The 23,940-nt window shown below is 45.0% G+C and overlaps 1 protein-coding gene across 1 annotated transcript in view; it reads right to left on the bottom strand.

Moving 5' to 3' along the window:
• LOC139758313 (dual specificity tyrosine-phosphorylation-regulated kinase 2-like) overlaps positions 1-20,749 on the bottom strand; it is a 446,525-nt gene extending 425,776 nt beyond the window's left edge. The window contains exon 1 of the mRNA XM_071679544.1: positions 19,328-20,749. Coding sequence (XP_071535645.1) covers positions 19,328-20,485 — 1,158 coding nt within the window. The 5' untranslated portion in view covers positions 20,486-20,749. The remainder of the gene's footprint in view (positions 1-19,327) is intronic.
• Positions 20,750-23,940: the final 3,191 nt, after the last annotated feature.

Genomic DNA, 23,940 nt, shown 5'->3' with positions numbered 1-23,940 from the left:
CCATGACAGATGGCGTACGCTGCCCGTACGGCAACGCGTGTCAACAATGCATATCGTTGTTCTTTACCTAATAATGGCTGGTATGAGGCGAAGATCAATAAGCCACCATCCGTACCGAACTTGTCCCCAGAGTTGAGAACAAACGAGGGAGGTTAAAACATCTCCCCTTCAGGCACGACGGTACTTCGACATGACCCTTAAAGGGTGAGGACTGAGGCCACAGCAACATACCCCAAGGGGTCGTAACATGCCCCGTGTTGAAGGCTCGACCCGTGCGGCTCGACGGGTTATAACTAGGGACAAACACTGATAAGCGAGCAGCTGCTGCTGCTGCTGCTGCACCACCCATGACCAAGCCAGCAAGTCGCGAGACACAGCCGACGAAGACAAGGAGGACATCAAACAACAGCAGACTATCAGGTCCCCAGACGTGGTTGTTTGTGGTGGTGGAGGAGGCCAGAAAATAATAGATGGGGGTGATACGAGTAAACAGATAAACAGATGTTTCAACGAGGAAAAATAGAAACAGATTATAAAGAGGCGCTAATAATATCAGTCGCGGACTGAGAGTGAAATGTTTATCAACTCTGTTCTTAAACGGATCTGTGGTACTACTCTCAACTACTCTTAACTGGTAACTCATTCCCTATGTTACCAAGCCCGTCGAAGACGAGGTACTTGGCCTCATTCGAGGTCGAGCGTTTTTGTAAACACACCCCCTCCCCCTTCGCCACAGGGGAAACAATTCAGCTCACGGCATACCTCACATATCTGCTCCTCACTAATCAAATCAACACTCAGCGAACAATTCCTTCGACGCACGCTTGCAGCAACGACCGAGCGAACGAATTCCAGCCACACTAATTATCCCGGTAATGTGACAGGCACAGGTGAGGATGCTGTTACGTAACGGGTGGGGGGGTTTGGGTTTACAAGACAACTGGTTACAGAGTGGCCCTTGTGACGCGAGACAACGGGAGCCACTCTCCTATCTCGGTACACTGGCATCCCTCTGCTGCTGTTGGACGCTTGTACAACACACGCCTTTATGACGAGGGTGAGTGTTTGTGCTCAACAGGCACTGCCGTAATGAAATCAAATTCCATTGCTTAACGTCATGCATGAAACAGATTCCTTTCCTCACATTCGGGATCCTGTAACTTCTTTTCTTTTCGAGTATGTTACAACGGAATAAATAAATACACACACACACACACACACACACACACACACACACACACACACACATTTAATATGTGTGTGTGTGTGTGTGTGTGTGTGTGTGTGTGTGTGTGTGTGTGTGTGTGTGTCAGGGGCCCAGGTCTGGTCACCGTCACACCTCCTAATGTATAGAAGACCATGGGAAGACCCTGGACTTTCTCAAGAAACAACTGGACAGCTCCCTCTCAAGTTTACCAGACCGACGAGGATGCATGTTATACAACGGAGGACGAACCACAGAGCCTACGTATACACACACACACACACACACACACACACACACCTTGCTCCTCCCCAGATGTACGGTACGGTGAGCACTCAAGAATACGAGGGTATTCCTCACTGCCTCTGATGCCAGCAGGAGGTGAGATGCCCCTGAAGCCAGCAGGAGGTGAGACGCCCCTGAAGCCAGCAGGAGATGAGATGCCCCGACGCCAGCAGGAGGTGAGACGCCCCTGAAGCCAGCAGGAGGTGACATGCCCCTGACGCCAGCAGGAGATGAGACGCCCATGACGCCAGCAGGAGGTGAGATGCCCCTGACGCCAGCAGGAGGTGAGACGCCCCTGACGCCAGCAGGAGGTGAGACGCCCCAGACGCCAGCAGGAGGAGAAATATGAGTAACCTCAAACAACACGCGGCATTATATACAATGTCTGCCTCACTGTGTCCCTCATTACAAAGGCCATGTTGTACGTGTAACATTAGTCTACCAGGATGAGACACAGCTACACCATGTGTGTCACTAGTGACAGTACACATGGAAGGATCTATTGTTATCCGTGACGATATCAACAAATGAATGTTAGTGAACGAAATGGCACGGGTCGAAAAACATGCCAGAGTAAAAAAAAAAAGTCGAGAAAAGTGGTGTACTTTATGCCCTGTGTCCTCCCCATGAACTGTTAGCAAGGTAGTGATAGAGTTGTGTGTACTTTTGCTATGTGTGAAGCCATTAATATTAGGCGACATATGATCTATGATTCTGCGTAGTAGTCTGTTGAGCACCATCTTCTCAGGTTGACTGTATTTAGGTCTTGGTACAATTACGCTGTTGGTCAATGAGGAGGGTAGATGGATGACCCGTGGCATACCTCATCCAGTCTTAATGAATGGATTACCAGATACACGTATCTTAGTAGTCTAATGATGTACGTACGTAATACCACCTTCCCGAGGGGGCAGTTCCCCTACCCTTGGTTGGAGCAGCAATGGCACATCACATTCATCGTGGTGCTGTTTACCATGTACTGGGCAGGATCTTCTCTTTCTTCGGACTCGTTGTATGAAAACATCCCTGGTCTCAGGTGGCAGCATGTTATAGCTAGAAGTATGAACCCATTTCGTGATCAATTCGTTAGCCTTCTGCAGCGGGCCGGGATGCGATACTTGTCTATTTTTCTTTCCAGTGATTCTGTTACTACCCTTCCAGGCTTGGCTGAGAGAAGTGTGTTGATTTAGTCCAGTGACAGACAAACTGTTCCCAGTCATTCTGTCTGAGTTCAGTCATTCGTTCCCTCGCTGCTGCAACAGATGCTTGAAATAGTTTTACCATTTTGGGTGTTCGAAGTTGTCTATAACCTTTACCTATTTGCGTAGCTATAAATCTGAGCTGTTTCAGCTCGGGGTCATTATGGTACTGACGTGGGCTATAATGAGGTGCATTCTTTCTACTCTCTGAAGTTAGCTCACTTTGCGTAAAAAAAATTGTTTATAGAAACTACAAGATTGACATTAAAATCTTGTACAGTTCAACGTTGGTACATAATCTTGTGTATCCGTCAGAGATACAATCTATGAACCTATTTTGATGTTCTTGCTTCAATGTCAATCCTTTTCTTTCCAGTTTGACACCAGGTAAGTTGACATTAGCTATATGTATTGTAACCATTATCAACGAGTGGTCAGACATCAAGATCATCAACAATATCAGAACTGTGAGTTTTGTATGACAAGTTCAAGCCTATACACCTGTCAAGCATTCCTCCGTCTATATGTGTGTTGGTTGATTCTTACTGATGATATGAACATCATCATATACCATCCAGGAATGAGATTAAACTTCTGCTTCATCCATCTCGCTATCATCGTCACTGTGTGAAGAGAAGCACTTGGTGATACACCGTTGTTCGCCTCATGGTTTAAGAGCATTATAAGTTTTTCCTGCTTTGTATCTTTCTCACTTAGCTCGTGCACTTGCTCGCAAAGTACATACATCAATACGTTTGAACACATTTTGCGTCACCACCATGTTCTGGTGTTCCGATTATCCTGTTGGTTAGTATCAACATTATTCATTCGACAGCTGGACTTTCTCACATAGAACATCGATAGATTTATGCACGTTTGCCCATCTATCACCAGCAGGGTTGAAACAATTACGCTTTGAAAATTAAATCCTAATTACAAATACTTTTCACTTTTCTAAACTACAATTACAAATACATTTGGTAATAGCAATTACATTACAATTACCACAACACAAAATCAATCATAACTTCCATTGTACGGTTATCCTCTATGTACAACAGTCATTAACAAAAGTAAAGATATCATTTTAGCAGAAGTGGTTGCAGCAGATGGCAAGTATTAAGCTGGTAGCTTTTCAAACAATTCACTGTTGCACTTTATCAATAACAATGAACGGGAGGATGTGACGCAAAGTTAAGCTCAGTTCGTAGTGAGGATAAAAAAAAAATCTGCCAGCAATGTCTACAACTGGCTGTGATGGAGCAGATGTAGTCTCAGTACAGCCAGTCACCTGGTCTCTTGTAAGGTTCTTCAGTGGATGCGACGTTTTGGACACTTCGTGCCAGTATAGCATTGGATCACTCGAACATGACATAGTTCCTCCTAAATGGAGAGGTGGGTGTTTGGTGAGGTGGCTCATCAGGTCGCTGGAGTGGAGGTGGCCTCTTCGTGCAGTTTCGATGCCATGCCCTCCTACCTCCAGGCTGCTCACAGTTTATCGTTGCATATTCGTGTGGTATATGTCTTCCGTGCACGTATGCCACGCCAGGACAAAGGGGAGATTTGCAGTCGTTGGCCACCGTGATTCCATCTCTGGCATCTGAAGCACCTCCGTCTCGGAGGGAGGTAGATATCCACACTGAGATAACGGAAGGCGCCAGGGACTGCTGAGTGTTTCCTTTGGGGGCGTTCACTTCCACTCCAATCTGCTCTGAGTGCTTCTCTACCTGGAATTCGTTTAACAAGCTTGATATTTTCATTATGGAGGAGTATTGCTGGGTCTTGGTGGTTGTCAAGTCCCAGGATGTTATGGTAGTTATGGAAGGGGTAGATAGACCCTGGATGTATCTGCATTTGTACGCCTTCAGTAGCACTGCTGGTTACTTCTTCAACCAATCGTTGATCGTTTATTAAGGTGACGTAGTTCTGGGCGCTAGTTGAGAAGTGAGGATTGGCGTGTGGGTACTCACGCCACACGTGTGCCAGCCACTGATATTTGGCCTCTGTGTCTGTTGTCTGTTGGCAAGCTTGTCATCCACGGTAGTAGGGGTTGGTGGGGGAATCTGGTGTTGGTTGCCCAAGTCACAATCTATGTCCTCTGTTAATTCTGGGGAATTAACAGAGGACATAGAGCATTGGGCTCCTGAACTACATACTCGACTATATCTCTCTAATAGAAAGTCAGCCGTATGGTTTCAAGGCTACAAAAGTGAAGTTAAAGACATGCTACTTGGCACTCCTCAAGGTGGAGTACTTAGCCCCACTGTACTAATCAATGCATTACTGAAATCGATTTCACAGTGTCCTAGAAACATTACTATTCTCTATGATTCTTTATCTTCACTACTTGCCCTTAATATCCTGAGATCAGAATGTAACATGCTGGTCTCTGAAGCCAGACACAAATACTCAGACATTATTACTCAAGGGATTCAAATGAAATTGTTATGGATTCCCTCTCATATAGGCCTCCGTGAGCATGACGAAGCTGATGCTTTAGCCAAACTTGCACTTACTAAAGGTGAGGTTGAAAAGGACATTGGGTTGTCAATTAAAAGGCTCAACACTATAATTAGAAAGGAGCTAATGACCTCTTAGAAGCACAAAGACGAGTTCAGATGAGCACAAGTAGAAACATCTTCCATCACAGTGAAATGTGTCAAGTCCAACATGTATATAGAGAAAGTAATAAGATCAGCAGATTACATGATGTTGTAACTGCCAGACTAAGGCTAGGCTATTGGTACTATTGGCGCTTTGGCTTAACTGGAGATGTTAACCGTGTGAATTGTAAAGTTTGTGGTCAAAGATTTGTACACATACTAGAACACTATGTCTCAAAATGTGAGAAAACAGCCTTTTAGGGACAGATCTAAACAAACCTTGCAAAAAATGTCACAACACCTTATTGTTAATAACAAGATACCTGACATTTTAAGTTTGTATCCACATCTCTGCATCTAGTCGGTAAAATTTTGCCATATGAAGCTATGTCATGTATGTACTGAAATACGAATTGTAACATCTGATGTCATATCAACCCACTGGGGTCTGAGTAAGACCCATTGTAACCTTTGTAATCCTTTTGCGCTACCGCTCACAGGATGAACATGGGATGCACCATGAATTTGCCTGGGACACCGGCACGAATCGAGTCGGAGGGCCATCTCGAGACAGTCAAAGGAAGACACTGAGAGAAATACAAGGTGTAAATAAATCAGGACTCCGGCAGGAGTGTACTGACGATGTAACGGAGTGATGTGATGGTAATGGTGGCAATGCCAGTTTACGTGTAACAAGACAATTCCAACGAATTGTATCAAGTGGTACCGATGACTTTATCATCTTGAGCATCTAACACGACAGACAGCGGATCCATCGCAGATCTGCCTAGACAGAAAAAAAAATTTGTTCCTTTCAAAGCAGGATTATATATTTCATTAATGCAAAACTGTTACATCCGTCATTTAATAACATATTACCGTTAATAATAAAAGTAATATGAAGCTTAATTCCTATTCTATAGTTTATGTTACTTAAAAAAAAAGATATATCAATCAGCACGACATTTTCTACGACCCGTAATTCAAGCGCCCCAGTGTTAAAATTTCTGACCCCTAAAGTCGAGTGCTTGCTCCTCTGCTGTTTCTCATACTTATATACCTACGACCGAGAACTCGGCAACTTACAAAACACACCAGTCAACCCCTCGCGCTGCAGCGGGTCGCCGAACGCAACCTGACATTCAATGGGGAGGAAGTCCAGCATCCTCGCTACGGAAGGAACCAAAGAAATTAAACTCGCGTTGAAAAACGAGGAGGAAGCAGGGAGCGATCGTGCGACGAGAGGTATGTACGCGACGATGGAGTCTACGACCTCATCCTCGGGAGAACTTTCCAAAAGGAACCGTCGCACCTGCTGGGGGATTGAGACATCGTAAGATGATAAGATCTTTTCAGAACCCGCAGCGGACACAAACACTCATACTGACACATCGTGGGGGCGCTGAACACACCTCATATCTCCCTAGTGGTATGGTTGTGCGATGACACCATCATTATACACACCTGGGGAAAAACTGCGGTGTTCAAAACATGGCAACAGGTCCCTCACTCCCAGCATAGCCTCTGTGTAACATAGGAACAAGTGGGACGAGCCAAGGCTGTAAAACTGTACTCATCAGAGCAGTGATGAGAAACATCATAACAAACACGTAAGATACTGGACAGATTATCCCTAACCTACATACGAAGAGGATAATCCCAGGCTTAAACGATAGACTGAATCGATGGTGTGCAAATGGAATCCACTGAACGTCATAGTTATTCTACGAAATATGGGAGGAAAATTATTATACAGGTCAAGAGGCTCTTGCGTATTCAACCAACTGGCGACTTAACAATTTCTTTGGAAAGGAAGTGAGGAGTTTCCTGTAAGGTGAGGGAGGCTAGTCTCCTGTAAGGTGAGGGAGGCTAGTCTCCTGTAAGGTGAGGGAGGCTAGCCTCCTGTAAGGTGAGGGAGGCTAGTCTCCTGTAAGGTGAGGGAGGCTAGTCTCCTGTAAGGTGAGGGAGGTTAGTCAGGCTGCACAACTACGTAGCACATCCAACAGCCTAACTGTTAGACCAGACCCTCAGCGCGGAAGCTTGGTCCAAACCAAGCAACGCGCGGGCGAAGGCCAAGCCCCAACACCCGAGTGTAGCATAAACATAAGGATATACACTTCATATGTCACCGTGGTGTTCCTACGCTCCACTTGTGTTCTTCCACAGTCTTCTACATTCGTCTCGCCGTCAGAAGAGCACCTAACCATGCCGTCGTGTTCACCCCCTTGAACACAGCCATACGACCGGCCTTTGGGTGGGTTAAAGGTTGTTTGGGCTTTAGGCTTGTCAACTACCATTAAGGCTATCAGCGTCAAGCTACCATATCCACCAACTGAATGATCTTTAACAATCTCTTCAGGTGTTAAGGATGATGATTACAGGACCATATACACTCTCACTAGGCATGTGACCCAATGTTGACCCATTGGGATGATGACCTCACCTTTAACCTGACCTTTCAGGCTCGGGTTAATGGGCATATCATCATACCCAAGTGCCACACTCGTTGAGAAGTACAAGGGCTTAACGGTTATAAAATGTTAACTTGTGTTAAATCAACTGCCCTGATTCCGTTATCACGTACGGTTCAGTTACGAGACATTTACGGCCATTTGAATTTAGTTCGATGGCCGGATCAACTCTGGCGAGTGGCACCAACCCACAGGGCGGGCGAACACACACACACACACACACACACACACACACACACACACACACACATACACACACCACGTCAGCAAGTGAGTCAAGTTCCGGCCGTGACTAACATAGGGAGATGCCTGGACAATATCCGGCGGTGACCTGCGTTCCTCCAACGGCTGAGAAAGAGAAAGGCTGGGAGGAAGACGTTGAGACACACCACTGGCAAAATATGTGGTGTATGACAGGCTTGGAGGAGGGAGGGGCACTGGACAGTCACTTTCATTGGGGCTGGAACGAATGGGGTAAGATGAGGCCTGGGTAGGGATCGAATCTACGACGAATTGAGGGATGCAAAGCGGAAGATGAGAAGTTAGTAAGGAGAGAGAGAGAAAACCATGGATAAAGTGTGGTCTGGTTAAGGGGGGGTCATGCCCCTGGAGCGACAAAGGCCAAGGTATGGTAGAGGAGAAAAGCTGAGCAAAAGACCCAGGACGCAGAGCTTGAGAGAACACTCACACACAGAGGGAGAGGGAGCTAGCTGACTGAGGGGTGAGGGCTGGAGGCCAAAGAGTCAGACTAGAGGCCATGGAGTGGGGTTGAGGACAGGTAGTGAATGGAAGAGTGGGTGGCAAGGGAAGGTGAGTACAAGAGTTCGTACTGTTTGACAGAGGCCAGGGGGGGGTACAAAAGAGGTCACCAGCTAAGGCAAGGAGGGATTAAGCCCTGACAGCGAGGTGAAAGGAAGGAAGGGGGACACCCTCCGGCTGGTTCAACCACCAACCGTCCGAATATAGACCAGGAAACACCAGTACAGCCGCGACCAGGTAGGTGGAGGCCACGAGGTACGGGCGAGGAGATACGGGGTGGTCGCGGAGTGGCAGAGGAAGAGGAGGAGGAGAAGGAGGAGGTGGAGGAGGTGGTGGTGGTCGTGGAGATACCAGGGCCGGTCGCTGTACACCCACACACACACACACACACACACACACACACACCAACTGCTGACTCAGGTATCCTTGACCAACCCACGCTCCACAATAACCCACTGGATTCGCCAGGATTTGTGAATGTTCTCAAATTTTACCGATATTTTGTCCTCCCCTCCTCCCCCCTCACCTTACTCTACCCTCACCTTACTGGTCCATACCCCGCTACATAACGTCTTTTTAATACAATAACCTAATTGGGTCGTATCAACGATACAAAACAGTAAAGTGGAATGTCAGTATCACATTTCCTTGCTGCATGTTGTATTAAAGAAGGATCACATCAGACCGTTCTACTGTGGTGACCGGTTATTGTTATCCTGCCAATACAGAGGTTCTGGTGCCAGTAATGATACGAATCTACCTGACACACACAACCTACCTGCCCTCCTGACACATACAACCTAACTGCCCTCCTGACACATACAACCTAACTGCCCTCCTGACACACACAACCTACCTGCCCTCCTGACACACACAACCTACCTGCCCTCCTGACACATACAACCTAACTGCCCTCCTGACACACACAACCTACCTGCCCTCCTGACACACACAACCTACCTGCCCTCCTGACACACACAACCTACCTGCCCTCCTGACACATACAACCTAACTGCCCTCCTGACACACACAACCTACCTGCCCTCCTGACACACACAACCTACCTCCCGTCCTGACACACACAACCTACCTGCCCTCCTGACACACACAACCTACCTGCCCTCCTGACACATACAACCTAACTGCCCTCCTGACACACACAACCTACCTGCCCTCCTGACACACACAACCTACCTCCCGTCCTGACACACACAACCTACCTGTCCTCCTGACACACACAACCTACCTCCCGTCCTGACACACACAACCTACCTGCCCTCCTGACACACACAACCTACCTGCCCTCCTGACACATACAACCTAACTGCCCTCCTGACACACACAACCTACCTGCCCTCCTGACACACACAACCTACCTGCCCTCCTGACACACACAACCTACCTGCCCTCCTGACACACACAACCTACCTGCCCTCCTGACACACACAACCTACCTCCCGTCCTGACACACACAACCTACCTGACACACCTGACACACACAACCTACCTGCCCTCCTGACACACACAACCTACTTGCCCTCCTGACACACACAACCTAACTGCCCTCCTGACACATACAACCTACCTGCCCTCCTGACACACACAACCTACCTGCCCGTCTGACACACAAGACAAAAGGATGAAAGTTCATGCCATTTCGTATTTCCTCACACGATCCACCAGGACCAGCTGGGAACATTTCGTCTGGCCTGACTACAGCAGCAGCAAGAAGCCAGAATTTTCTTTAAAAAAAAGAGAGTGGAGGTAGGAAAACATAATCTTAACACCCTGAACACTTCAGGGAAGCCCCTTGCCCAGGACAGAACGACCCTTGAGTCAGGACAGGACGACCCTTAGCCCTGACAGACAGGACCCTTGGTCAAGACAGTACGACCCCTTGGCCACCACGACAGTACGACCCTTAAGCCTATTATCACCATCTCACGCATTTCGTGTGCATGTGACACCACGGGCCACGTCTGTCAGCGTACACTTGTACATAGGATGATGACCGTCCAGACTAATTCAACAATGTTTACGGAAAGCAGATCAACAGATTTCTGGCTTCGTTGACTCCGCCAGTCACTGACTGAGGGAGAACCTGGTTTAAGTCGTTCCCTTTCCTGTAGCCTTTCATACGAGGAACCTTCAGCAGGCTTCGTGGCTGCTGCGTTCTTCCCTACCTGCATCCACCTTATGTCTTTATGGATAAAGTCCTTTAGAAAGATATTCTCGCAATATTTGCTGAGGCGACACGGCAAGTGAATGCCACGGGGGGAAAATGAAACACGATAAGTTCCCAAGTGCACTTTCGTGTAATAATCACATCATCAGGGGAGACACAAGAGAGGAATATAAGTCAGTTGATATACAACGAAGAGACGTAGCTAGGACGCCATTTGGTAAACATGCGATTGTCTTCCCTGATGATGTGATTATTACACGAAAGTGCACTTGGGAACTTATCGTGTTTCAATTTCCCCGTGGACTCATAGGAATATACTTGATCACGCGCAAAATTGTGATCCTTTCCAAAATAGGAATATATATATATATATATATATATATATATCCAAACCTAAGCCAGACATGTATTTTACCGAGCAACCTCAAGGAGGGATAAACGGCTGGGTTAACTGTGGCCCAACTGCCGCAACCAGGATTCGAACCTGTGCGCTCGCCTCCCGGATTGCGTCGCTGTCAACCACGGTAACCGTTACACCACGGAACACGGAATACACGGTGGATGAGGCAGGTTTCTGTATCCTCCACTTGTTTCTTCCAATTTTCGTCGTCTTGCATCTATTGGGCTACAGATAGATGAATGTCATGACCAGGTTATGGTTGATAGATGAATGTTATGACCAGGTTATGGTTGATAGATGAATGCTATGACCAGGTTATGGTTGATAGATGAATGTCATGACCAGGTTATGGTTGATAGATGAATGTTATGACCAGGTTATGGTTGATAGATGAATGTTATGACCAGGTTATGGTTGATAGATGAATGTCATGACCAGGTTATGGTTGATAGATGAATGTCACGACCAGGTTATGGTTGATAGATGAATGTTATGACCAGGTTATGGTTGATAGATGAATGTCATGACCAGGTTATGGTTGATAGATGAATGTCATGACCAGGTTATGGTTGATAGATGAATGTTATGACCAGGTTATGGTTGATAGATGAATGTCATGACCAGGTTATGGTTGATAGATAAATGTCATGACCAGGTTATGGTTGATAGATGAATGTCATGACCAGGTTATGGTTGATAGATGAATGTTATGACCAGGTTATGGTTGATAGATGAATGTCATGACCAGGTTATGGTTGATAGATGAATGTTATGACCAGGTTATGGTTGATAGATGAATGTCATGACCAGGTTATGGTTGATAGATGAATGTCATGACCAGGTTATGGTTGATAGATGAATGTCATGACCAGGTTATGGTTGATAGATGAATGTTATGACCAGGTTATGGTTGATAGATAAATGTCATGACCAGGTTATGGTTGATAGATGAATGTCATGACCAGGTTATGGTTGATAGATGAATGTTATGACCAGGTTATGGTTGATAGATAAATGTCATGACCAGGTTATGGTTGATAGATAAATGTCATGACCAGGTTATGGTTGATAGATGAATGTCATGACCAGGTTATGGTTGATAGATAAATGTCATGACCAGGTTATGGTTGATAGATGAATGTCATGACCAGGTTATGGTTGATAGATGAATGTCATGACCCAAGTCATGGTTTTTCAGTCTTACATCCTCCTCATTCGAGCAGTTTAGGGGGCTCAAGTGCTTACGAGAGAATCCTTTACGTTCAGTCCAACTCTTTCACAGGTTCCTCCAAACAAGCCACATCTCTGTACGTGACAACTTCAGACCCCAAACTCGAATGTTGCTGTAGTCATCAAAGTTAAGTTTCAGTACAGGATGGTAATACGTTACACTGGACACGGTCAGTAAACCATTGATAAGGGGTGGGGGAAGTTTGTTGTCATCTTCCTGTATGATGCAAAGTCCCTGTATGGTGGTGTACAGAGCGGTGTTACATGTCTTGTCTCCCAGGTGTTGTGAGAGGCTTAATCAATCCGCTGTGTCCCCACCGTTCTAATGAATGAGCACACACGTCCTCTGTCAACCTGGCAGAAAACTTTCAGAAATTTTCTTTTTACTAATTTTGTAAAGAGAAGCACCTGACCTCCATCCTGACCCCCTGGTGTTAACCTATAGGCGCCTGACCCCCAACGCTGACCTCCTGACCTCCTGGTGTTAAACCATAGGCACCTGACCTCCAACGCTGACCTCCTGACCTCCTGGTGTTAAACCATAGGCACCTGACCCCCAACGCTGACCTCCTAGCCTCCTGGCGTTAAACCATATTCACCTGACCTCCAACGCTAACCTCCTGACTCCCATTCTGACCTCCTGGTGTTAAACCATAGGCACCTGACCCCCAACGCTGACCTCCTGACCTCCTGGTGTTAAACCATATTCACCTGACCTCCAACGCTGACCTCCTGACTCCCATTCTGACCTCCTGGCGTTAACCCATAAGCACCTGACCCTCCCCCACCCCCAGCTGGCCGGCTTGTACCGGAGGCTTTCACGACAACCCCGTCAGGTCCGGGGAAGCCGGCCACAACGACCTCATTACAGGAGGGAGGGAACACGGTCCGCCGGCGGCCCCTGTCCACCACTACCCACGGGGGGGGGAGAGTTTCACGCGTGTACGCCGCCGTCCCCCGGGAACACGAAGACTCCATCCTCCCACAGGGTTTCCCCCCTGCGGTTATACACACACACACACACACACACACACACACAACATCACAATATCAAGATTCAATGCCAAATGCATTTTAGCGGATATATATATATCCTAACTTGAGCCAGGTACCCATTTTATCGACCGACCCTTAAGGGTGGATGAACAGCTGGGTTGACTGTGGACCGACTGCCGCAACCAGGATTCGAACCTATGCCACGCTCGACCCTGGGCGGCCCGTGAATGCGTCACGGCCAGGAACGCTAGCAGATACACCACGGGAGAGTCACTTTAGGAAATGCAGTTGCTTTAATAATGTTGAAAAACAAAATATCTGCTTTATCAAGCAAATATTATTCCAGGTCAAACCAGCAATTTAAGGATTCAGTATCAAGAGGTCAAAGGTGGTATATTAACACCTTTTTATTGACGAAAATGACATGCTTCAGCTGCCACGTAACGGTAGGATATTACACAATTATCACCACCCTCTCTACGAATAACAATACAGAAAAAAAAAAACTATTTGTTTGATTAGCATTATACGCTAAGATTAGCATTATACGCTAAGAAAGACAATTTGCTGCTCACTGATCAGTCGATCACCTCACCAGTTGGGATAGTACCTTAGTCAGACACATGACCCTCCTGCTGGGGACGTGGCCATCAGTAAGATCACCTTCGTCAGACACATGACCCTCCTGCTGGGGACGTGGCCATCTGGGAGAGCATCTTCGTCAGAAACAAGACCTTTCTGCTAGGGACGTGGCCATCAGTTGGGAGAGCATCTTCGTCAGAAACAAGACCTTTCTGCTAGGGACGTGGCCATCATTAGGGAGATCATCTTCGTCATAAACAAAGACGCTCCTGCTGGGGTGAGTTGCCACCTCATCAGTGGGGAGATCACCTTCGTCAGACACACGACCCTTCTGCTGGGGAAGTGGCCAACCGCTCCAAAGCCATAGGAAGTACACCCATAGCCAGCCACCCCTATCACCCACACCACCACCACACGGCCTTCAGCTACGTTCTCAGCATATCAAGACCCACAATTCATTGCTAGCCACACAGGTCAGGTATTCCTGGAACGAAAAAGGCCTCACCTTTCCCCTTCCCCAACATACTCAGCAGGTAGGATCATCACACGTTACTCCAGACAAAGAATTTGAGGCGCCAGAGGTTACGGATACACAACCAGACGTCTCAAGACTTGGGGGTTTTTCCAGACATGGGTGACGAGACTTGGGGGGGTGGGGGGGTTAGGTTTAGGTTTCCAGACTTGGGTGATGCGACAGAGGTATGCACTTGTCTGACTCCCCTAAGGTTGCCTGTCATTTGAAGCACCACCATCATGTATATCAGAATTGTACCTGTTAAGTGCCCAGGTATGTCATGTCCTACAATACGGACTACAGCAGGCAGCGTCTTGGTCGGCCCAGCCCGAGCTGCTGGATGGTAGAAGACTTCACCAGGCATTCACCAGATGATCAGTAATGTCTGCCTTTATCAGTCTATGACAACGTTTATAAGAGAGACATGACACAGATTTTTCGCTTCATCTAAAGATCTTTGATTATCTTCCTCAACCCCTTTACCCCCTTCCCTATCTCGTTAACCATTCCCACGTTCAACTGAAGACTTGGTCTGCGATGAACAGTTCTGTCCGTCAACTGGAGCCTTCGACGATAAAGAATAAATTAGCGACATGCAGAACAGAGTAACCTTTACAAAAATAAAAACACCCAAACAGCTTTCCCCTTGCGTTATTACTGGCCACGGCTGCTGGCGTATATGTTGGTGAATCATGGCCAAGTCGCCTGGAAAGACCAACGCAATAAATATTTACGTCCTGACATTTCACACTCACTGCAGCAGAACAGTACACCTTCACCTTCCTTCCCCCTTCGTAAAAATGGACCCAACGCATGACTCACCTTCCCGACGTCTACTGCACTGAGCAGGTGCGTCAGTAAAGGTTGACGTCAGGGCCGTGTAGCGCCGTGCCTCAGTGAAAAGCAACACCAAGCCTGGTGACAGATCAAGCTGCATGGGCGGGTAGGTGTCTTTGATCAAACTTAACCATCATCACTTGTTTACGTAAGAAGAACCAGCACTTAAGACAACTGTGCTGCCCATTACATAATATAAATCATATAACGAAGCCTCCTGTGTATAGGGTTAGAGTGAGAAACTGCAGAAGTTGGTGACTGAATTTTGGAAAAGTGTTTGAAAGGAGAAAGTTGAGAGTAAATGTGAATAAGAACTAGGTTATTTGGTTCAGCAAGGTTGAGGGACAGGTGAGCTGGGTTGTGAGTTTGAATGGAGACAAATTGGAGGAAGTGAAGTGTTTTATATACCTGGGAGTGAATGTGACCATGGGAGCGGAAGTGAGTCATGGGGTGGGGGAGGGGGCGAAGGTTCTGGGAGCAATGCAGAATGTGTGGAAAGAGATCGTTAACTAGGTGGGCAAAGACAGGTATATTTGAAGGAATAGCAGTCCCAGAGGCATGAGCTATATAGATACGGATGTGTGGAGGAGGGTAGATGTGTTGGAAATGAAGTGCCTGAGGACAATATGTCGTGTGAGGTGGTTTGATCGAGCAAATAACGAAAGGGGTAAGAAAGATAGGTGGTAATAATAAGATTGCGGTTGAGAAAGCAGAAGAGGGTCTGTTGAAATGGTTTGGACATATGGAGAGAATGAGTAAGGAAAGATTGACAAAGAGGATATATGTGTCAGAAGTGGAGGAAACAAGGAGAATGAAGAGACCAAATTGGAGATGAAAGGATGGAGAGAAAAAGATTTCGAACGATCCGGGCCTGAACATACAGGAAGGTGAAAGGTAAGCACGAGAGTGAATTGGAACGATGTGGTATACAGGGGTTCACGTGCTTTCAGAGGACTGAATCAGGGCATGTGAAGTGTCCGGGGTAAACCATGGAAAGATTTGTGAGCCTGGCTGTGAATAGGGAGCTGTGGTTAAAGGGCATTCGCATGACAGCTAGAGAATGGATATAAGCGGATGTGGCCTTTCATCGTCTTCCTGACACTAACGCGGGAAACTGCTATAAAAGTATAATAATATATATCTATTTCATTTTATTATACTTAGTCGCTGTTTCCCGCGTTAGCGAGGTAGCGCAAGGAAACAGACGAGAGAATGGCCCAACCCATCCACATACACATGTGTATACATAAACGCCCACACACGCACAAATACATACCTATACATTTCAATGTATACATACATATACATGCACAGACATATACATATATACCCATGTACATATCCATACTTGCTGCCTTCATCCATTCTCGTCGCCACCCCGCCACACATGAAATGGCACAACAGATGCTCTTGATTTATGTACGTGTAACTGCTGATTAAATAATTCGCTTCATTTTCCCTTGTGGTTGTCACACAGGTACGACTCACACTTGAATTTCAATCCCCACACCAATAACATCAATAACAAACACAAAAGCAACAAACAAAATAAATGCCATTAGAACAAACTGCCAGCAGATTTGGACAAGACAAAGGATCCCTCAACATCCCATATCAACAATTCATCCGCTCCACCTTGAATATGCCTCACCTACCTGTTCTTCCAACCTCTCTAAAGCAAATACAACAAAGTTGCAAAACACACAAAATTATACACTCATATAACAGTCTTTGGCTGCCGAGTAACCACAAATACTCAACACCTTCACAATAAAGCAAAGATCCTCCCAGTAAATACCGAATTCAACACGCTCCGCATTCAATTCTATGTAACACCATGAAACCCCTCCCAATTAAACCATCTATAACTAACCACCAAATTAACCCTGAATTTCTACCCATCAGATGTACACCCATCAGAAACCGCACTCCCAAGACAAACATGAGCCACACTCTCCCACTTACATCTATCATCACTACAAATACCGTTTCAACATACCCCAGTACCCTTCATGCCCACGATGCAACTACCATACAAAAGACACTGAGCACTTACAGCTCAAGTGCCCTGCACACTCTACACATATACTACGCACACAAAACACAACACTTTATAACCTGTGGTCTCGACCGATGAACGTGGCTAGCATCTAGGGGCTATATATATATATATATATATATATATATATATATATATATATATATATATATATATATATATATATATATCTCATTTCTTATCTATAATATCCCCAGGACCATTTTTCTAAAGTGAAATGTTGACTCCTTTGGAATGAAAGGTTCCTTGACGAGGCTGTACTCAGTATAGGAAGCCTATCAGTATAACCTGGAGCAGGCGGAGTCCGATATACAGGTGTACATATCAATCGCCTGTGGTTGAGTTTGATAAAAAAAAAAAAAAAAAAAAGATGGCAGCGAGAGTACCAGTACACCCTTAAGAATTATGTCTCGGTAAACAATGAGCGAATCATTATTAGAATACACCGCGAACCATGACGAGTGTGGCTGATATCTAGTGAATGGCGAGACAAAAATCGAAGGATAGGATATGCTCGGATGTCCATTCACAGAGACCACACCACCCACTTCCCCCTCTGGGACTCCCACCCACCTACATACCTACATTTGCCAACTCTCTTTAGGCACTGTACATAGACTAATACACAACCAGTTCATGACCAATTCATTCTTTCCTCTCCCTCCATCCTAGCTTCCTTTCTTTTTCAAATTCAAGACATTCAATTATGAATAAGGATTAATACCGAAGGCTGAGGAAACAACAGCCAGACTCGAACCCGGGACCTTATGTTTGGTGTGCGTGAGAACTAGGCTAGGCTATATGAGCATAGCTGTTGGAGGTTTGTAAGTTCTATGGAAGTGCGCTTTCATATGCACAATATCCGTATATATATATATATATATATATATATATATATATATATATATATATATATATATATATATAATCTTCCCACCAAAATTTCTCCAAATTAGAAAGTAAACCTTACAAGTTCATGTTGAGGCTGTTTAAATACTGTAAGGAACTGATATAAAAATATTTACAAGAAAATAATTTATCCCTCTTTCAAAACTTTATTGTTTACTTCCCCTTTACTTTCGAGCACTTAAAACGGAGAGCAGTACACAGTACTTCACAATAATCTTGTACACAGTGTCAAGAAACAGGAAATTATCTAATGATGTTTATCTAAACGAAAGCTAATCACTTCTCGTTAAACACTAGCTAATCTTGTCTTTCCTTCAGAAACCGAGATAAAATCATTTCAAGTCTATATCAGTTGTAAATCATATCACCAGTGATGATAAACATCACCTACGAATAAATGTTAGACTACACAACATTGTCGGATACTTTCGTGCAACAGATGTAAGGGGCCATGTTAAGTGCCTTTCTACTCAGAAGACCGCGAGGGCAAACTCCCCAACCAGCTGAAGACAAAAGCCTGAGAATTCGTTATTCTTTATAATTAGGCTCGCTGGGGTTTATGGAGAGGGGAACCCCCGAAAACCTCTACAACGGCGCTCGAAGGAGAGAACCGTCTTGTGTATGATATCATATTTCCTTAAAGGTATTGCCTAAGAGACAATACTAATATACACCGACTCTCCAAAAGGATCTAGACATGCTCAAGTCAGAGGAATAATTCATACATATATTACCACAAGTTTTCTCCACAAGTCTCTCTGGTAATCTCTAACCAGCCTCAAAACATCGCGATTAGAAGAGTAACTAGATATGCAACCTCTTAGCTTCGCGTCCGCATATCTAAATATACTGCTTTCTGGGTTGATCACAGCACAGATAATGAGACAGTGGTGTCTCCAAGTCATGCACACAGATAACCGAGTAACACAGCTCTGTCTGCTCTGACCTAAATACACCAAAGATAAGGTGTACAAACACACACACAGACATCCGGCAACTTGAAGCAAGACGAGAACATCCAAGACCCGTACATCTTACACAGAAGGCAAGGTACAAATTTTACCACTATACATCAAGCCAAGGTTCTCTCTTACCTTAATGCCACTGCGTCCTTGTTGCTTCAATAGAACATTTTCCGGCTTCATATCACAATGGATGATTTTGTTTTTGTATAGGGCGTCCAAACACAGCAGGAGGCTGTGGGCAAACTTCCTCACCAACTGCAGACTAAAGCCCATAAATTTGTTTTTCTTAATAAGCTCGTAGAGGTTTATGGAGAGGAGCTCGAAGGTGATGCAGGTGTGGGAGCGGAAGGTGAAGTGGTCGAACATGTGGATGATGTTCATAGTATTGTCTTTGTCCTGTTTCCTGAGGTGTTCTAGGATACGGATCTCCTCCTGAGCCTGCCTGTGGAACCTCTTCTCGTTGCGCACGATCTTGAGGGCCACATGCAGGTGGCTCTTGTGGTCGTACGCCTTCACCACCTGCCCGAAGCTACCCTTGCCTATAATTTTGAGCACCTCGTACCTGTACTGGATGTGGTCGTGAGGAATGTGGGCGTACGACCCCTGATGGTCGTCGTACCCATAATTCGAGAGGGCTTGGTTCCCGGACCCATTTATAATACCGGGCCTCTTCTTTGCATTGGCGCCTATGAAATAGATTTGTGGATAGTTAAAAATTTCTTTATGTTCGTAAGGGGTGAGTTTGTTCATATAATATTTCATGACCTGTTCGGGCGTGGCTACATAGGTCTTTGGTTGTCTAGTCGAGCCGTTCTTGAGACTGCTAGAGTCCGCGGACGTCGGCCGGACCTGAGGCAGACTCGAGGCATCCGGATTCACTTGACTCGGCACTGAGTTGGGCTGTCCGTTCTGCTCAGAGTTGGAGTTCGTGTCATCGAACTCGTACAGCTGAGTGATGGACTGGGCGCCCGTGGTCTTCATGGCTAGGGGCTTCAGGGGAGGCAGGTGCGTGCCACTACCGCTATCCAGGTAGCCGCCGCTGGTGCCGGTGGTGGTGGTGGTATTGCTGGTGGTGTTGGAGAGGGTCGTGTTGGTGGTGTCGTTCGGGGAGCCCGCACCGTTGATGTTGGCCAGTAAAGATCGGGTGCGGGAAAGGGGCATGGCCGCACACACTCCACCTATGCCCAGCAACCCACCTCCTCCTCCTCCTCCACCACCTCCCAATCCACCTCCGGGACCTCCCACACTCCTGCAGGCCGCCTCCCTATCTGTGGCCGCACATATCATAGCGCTGTGGCCGCCATCTCCTCCAGACAGCTGAGGGCCATGCTCACAACAGCCACTCCACGCACTCCACTAAAACACTAAAAACAAAGCGCACTTAAACTCGGCCTCCAGGCTCCACTGGCGCGTAAGATATATCACTTTCTAAAGATACTGTAAAATTATCCTCCAGGCTTCATTTGTGATTCTTTTCAATACCATTAAATTCATAAACACAACACACCACTACACATCTCCTTCCACCAAGAGAACCTAGCAGAGACTCAGTTCATGAACGCTGAACAATGGAGACCACGTCAATGTCCTCTGACGTCATGAGTTGTGGGCCAATCAGAACCGCGCGCTGGTGTTGCCAGACATCGTCTACCGTGGCATTCGTCTGGAGCCTCAAGTGATCACATATATAATCATATTTCATATATAGAAATATATATATACATTATACATATATAAGTATAAAGCTTTATCCATAAAGAGTATTTGGTTCCCAAGAGGTAAACTGAAACCCCTTAATTTCCAAGTTTAAGATGTCGTGCAAGGTTTAGCATTACAGAGGGAGAGCAGACATATATACCTCAGTCTGCAACATATAGGTCATACTTGATTAAATATTAATTACAATCATTGTCAGACGAGACACTGCGTTTCAATGTATCTTAATCATTCAGCCTTGCAACAAAATCTACGGTACTAAGTGAAACTTGCAACTAAGCCATCAGTCTATATATATATATATATATATATATATATATATATATATATATATATATATATATATATTCTTTCCCTTCAACTACTCTCTTACCTCTGCTTAATACCGTCAGATGTGATATACATACTTTGATTCAATAGAGGTATTAGGTTCTTTAACATATCCAACTGGGTAAGACTCATGAAACTCTTATGTTCTTCATAACAAACGGAATGAGACGATAAACGGCACAGAGTGGAGAAGTGTAAATGATGAAGCAATGAATAAGGAACAGAGGAGGTTCATAAGAGAACTCAAAATGTTAACTGCGTCCCCTTTGTTTGGCGAAGAGTAATGGGATGGGAGAGGAAATAGCCTACAAATGAGTCAAAGATGTCGTCATTTTTCACTATCACTGCCTACAGACAGAATCCCTTCCTCCCCCTCAAGTGTCATTACCAAGTAGATTTCCTCCGAGGAAACTTGCTACCTCCGTCTACTCAAGGTATGCCTCGGCAGTTATCGTGCCTCGGCAACAAGATGTGACGTCACAGACAGTCGTGCGCATCCAGACTCTCACGGATGCCATATGGCTCGTCTGGGGCGACCCGAGGATCGTGAGGGTTAGTGTATTACCGTATTGACCACTTCTCCAGCTCAGGTTGCGCTTCTATTACACTATTTCAGACACAGCTGACTGTACGGTTCGATCTCTGTGCAAGCGCTGCCACTCTTTCATGACATCGTAATGTACTGGACGGGAGTAATTACGTGCGTGGTTACCTATGTGCACTGAAATACAGTAGTTGATTCACAACGTTGAGGCGAATGCGATATATATATATATATATATATATATATATATATATATATATATATATATATATATATATATATATATATATATATATATATATATATTTTCCCTTGGGAAAAGGGGAGAAAGAATACTTCCCACGTATTCCCTGCGTGACGTAAAGGCGACTATAAGGGGAGGGAGCGGGGGGTTGTAAATCCTCCCCTCCAGTTTTTAATCTTCCAATAGAAGGAACAGAGAAGGGGGCCAAGTGAGGATATTCCCTCTAAGGCTTAGTCCTCTCTTCTTAACGCTACCTCGCTAACGCAGGAAATATTACAATATAACAATAATTTTACTTCACTTCTTTTCTTTCTTTCAAACCATTCACCATTTCCCGCATTAGCGAGGTAGCGTTAAGAACAGAGGACTGGGCCTTTGAGGGAATACCCTCACCTGGCCCAATTCTCTGTTCCTTCTTTTGGAAAATTAAAATACATATATATTTTTTTTTCATACTATTCGCCATTTCCCGCGATAGCGAGGTAGCGTTAAGAACAGAGGACTGGGCCTTAGAGGGAATATCCTCATCTGGACCTCTTCTCTGTTCCTTCTTTTGGAAAAAAAAAAAAAATGTAAATGTTGCCTCCAGCAACAATAATACTACAAAGAATATCTTAATCAAGAATTCACCAGAAATTTCTCCTGGGTGCATCTACAAAGTGCCATGTAGAAATTGTGATAAGTTTTATGTAGGTCAGACTGGTAAGGATCTTTCTGTTAGACTTAAGCAACATGAATATAGTATACGAATGGGACAAGAACCTAGTGCCTTGTATAATCACGTTAAAATCTATGATCACTGTATTGGCTGGAGTAATGCAATCTCAGTTATTAACCCTAATTCTATTACCACGAGAAATATCATTGAATCTTCTATCATCAAATACACAAAGAATCATAATCTTAATATTAGTGATGGTCTATACAAATTGGGTAACTTTATTGTTGATAAAGTTTGTAAACATTTCACCTTGTCCATATAATAAGTTTATGATACGCTCGTTGTCCGTCTTGGACAGTCGCATGTTTACCATATGGCGTCCTAGCTACGTCTCTTCGTTGTATATCAACTGACTGTTACATTTCTCTCTTGTGTCTCCCCTGATGATGTGATTATTACACGAAAGTGCACTTAAGAACTTATCGTGTTTCATTTTCCCCGTGGACTTGTAGGAATATACTTGATCACGCGCAAAATTGTGATCCTTTCTAACACACACACACACACACACACACACACACACACACACACACATATATATATATATATATATATATATATATATATATATATATATATATATATATATATATATATATATATTGTATGTGTGTGTGTGTGGATGGGCCATTCTTTCTTCGTCTGTTTCCTGGCGTAGGCTACCTCGCTGACGCGGGAAACGGCGACCAAGTATAATAATGAAATGATAGCAAGAAATATATATATATAAAATTCACGGCTGGTGATGTTGTTTCCTGCAGTTTACATTTACTCAATCAGTTCCCTGGATTTGATTCGTGCCAGTGTCCCCGGTAAATTTATGGTGCACCCCATGTTCATCCTGTGAGCAGTAGCGTAAAAGGAATTACACAGGTCACAAAGGGTCTTACTCAGACACCAGTGGGTTGATATGACATCAGATGTTACAATTCGTATTTCAGTACATACATGACATAGCTTCATATGGTAAATTTTACCGACTAAATGCAAAAATGTGGATACAAACTTAAAATGTCAGGTATCTTGTTATTAACAATAAGGTGTTGTGACAATTTTTGCAAGGTTTGTTTAGATCTGTCCCTAAAAGGCTGTTTTCTCACATTTTGAGACACAGTGTTCTAGTTTGTGTCCAAATCTTTGACCACAAACGTTACAATTCACACGGTTAACATCTCCAGTTAAGCCAA

The sequence above is a fragment of the Panulirus ornatus genome, chromosome 2 (assembly GCF_036320965.1).
Source record: "Panulirus ornatus isolate Po-2019 chromosome 2, ASM3632096v1, whole genome shotgun sequence".
NCBI classification, from domain to species: Eukaryota; Metazoa; Arthropoda; class Malacostraca; order Decapoda; family Palinuridae; genus Panulirus; species Panulirus ornatus.
The sequence above is the reverse complement of the archived record's forward strand: the minus strand, read 5'-3'. Positions and strand labels throughout refer to the sequence as shown.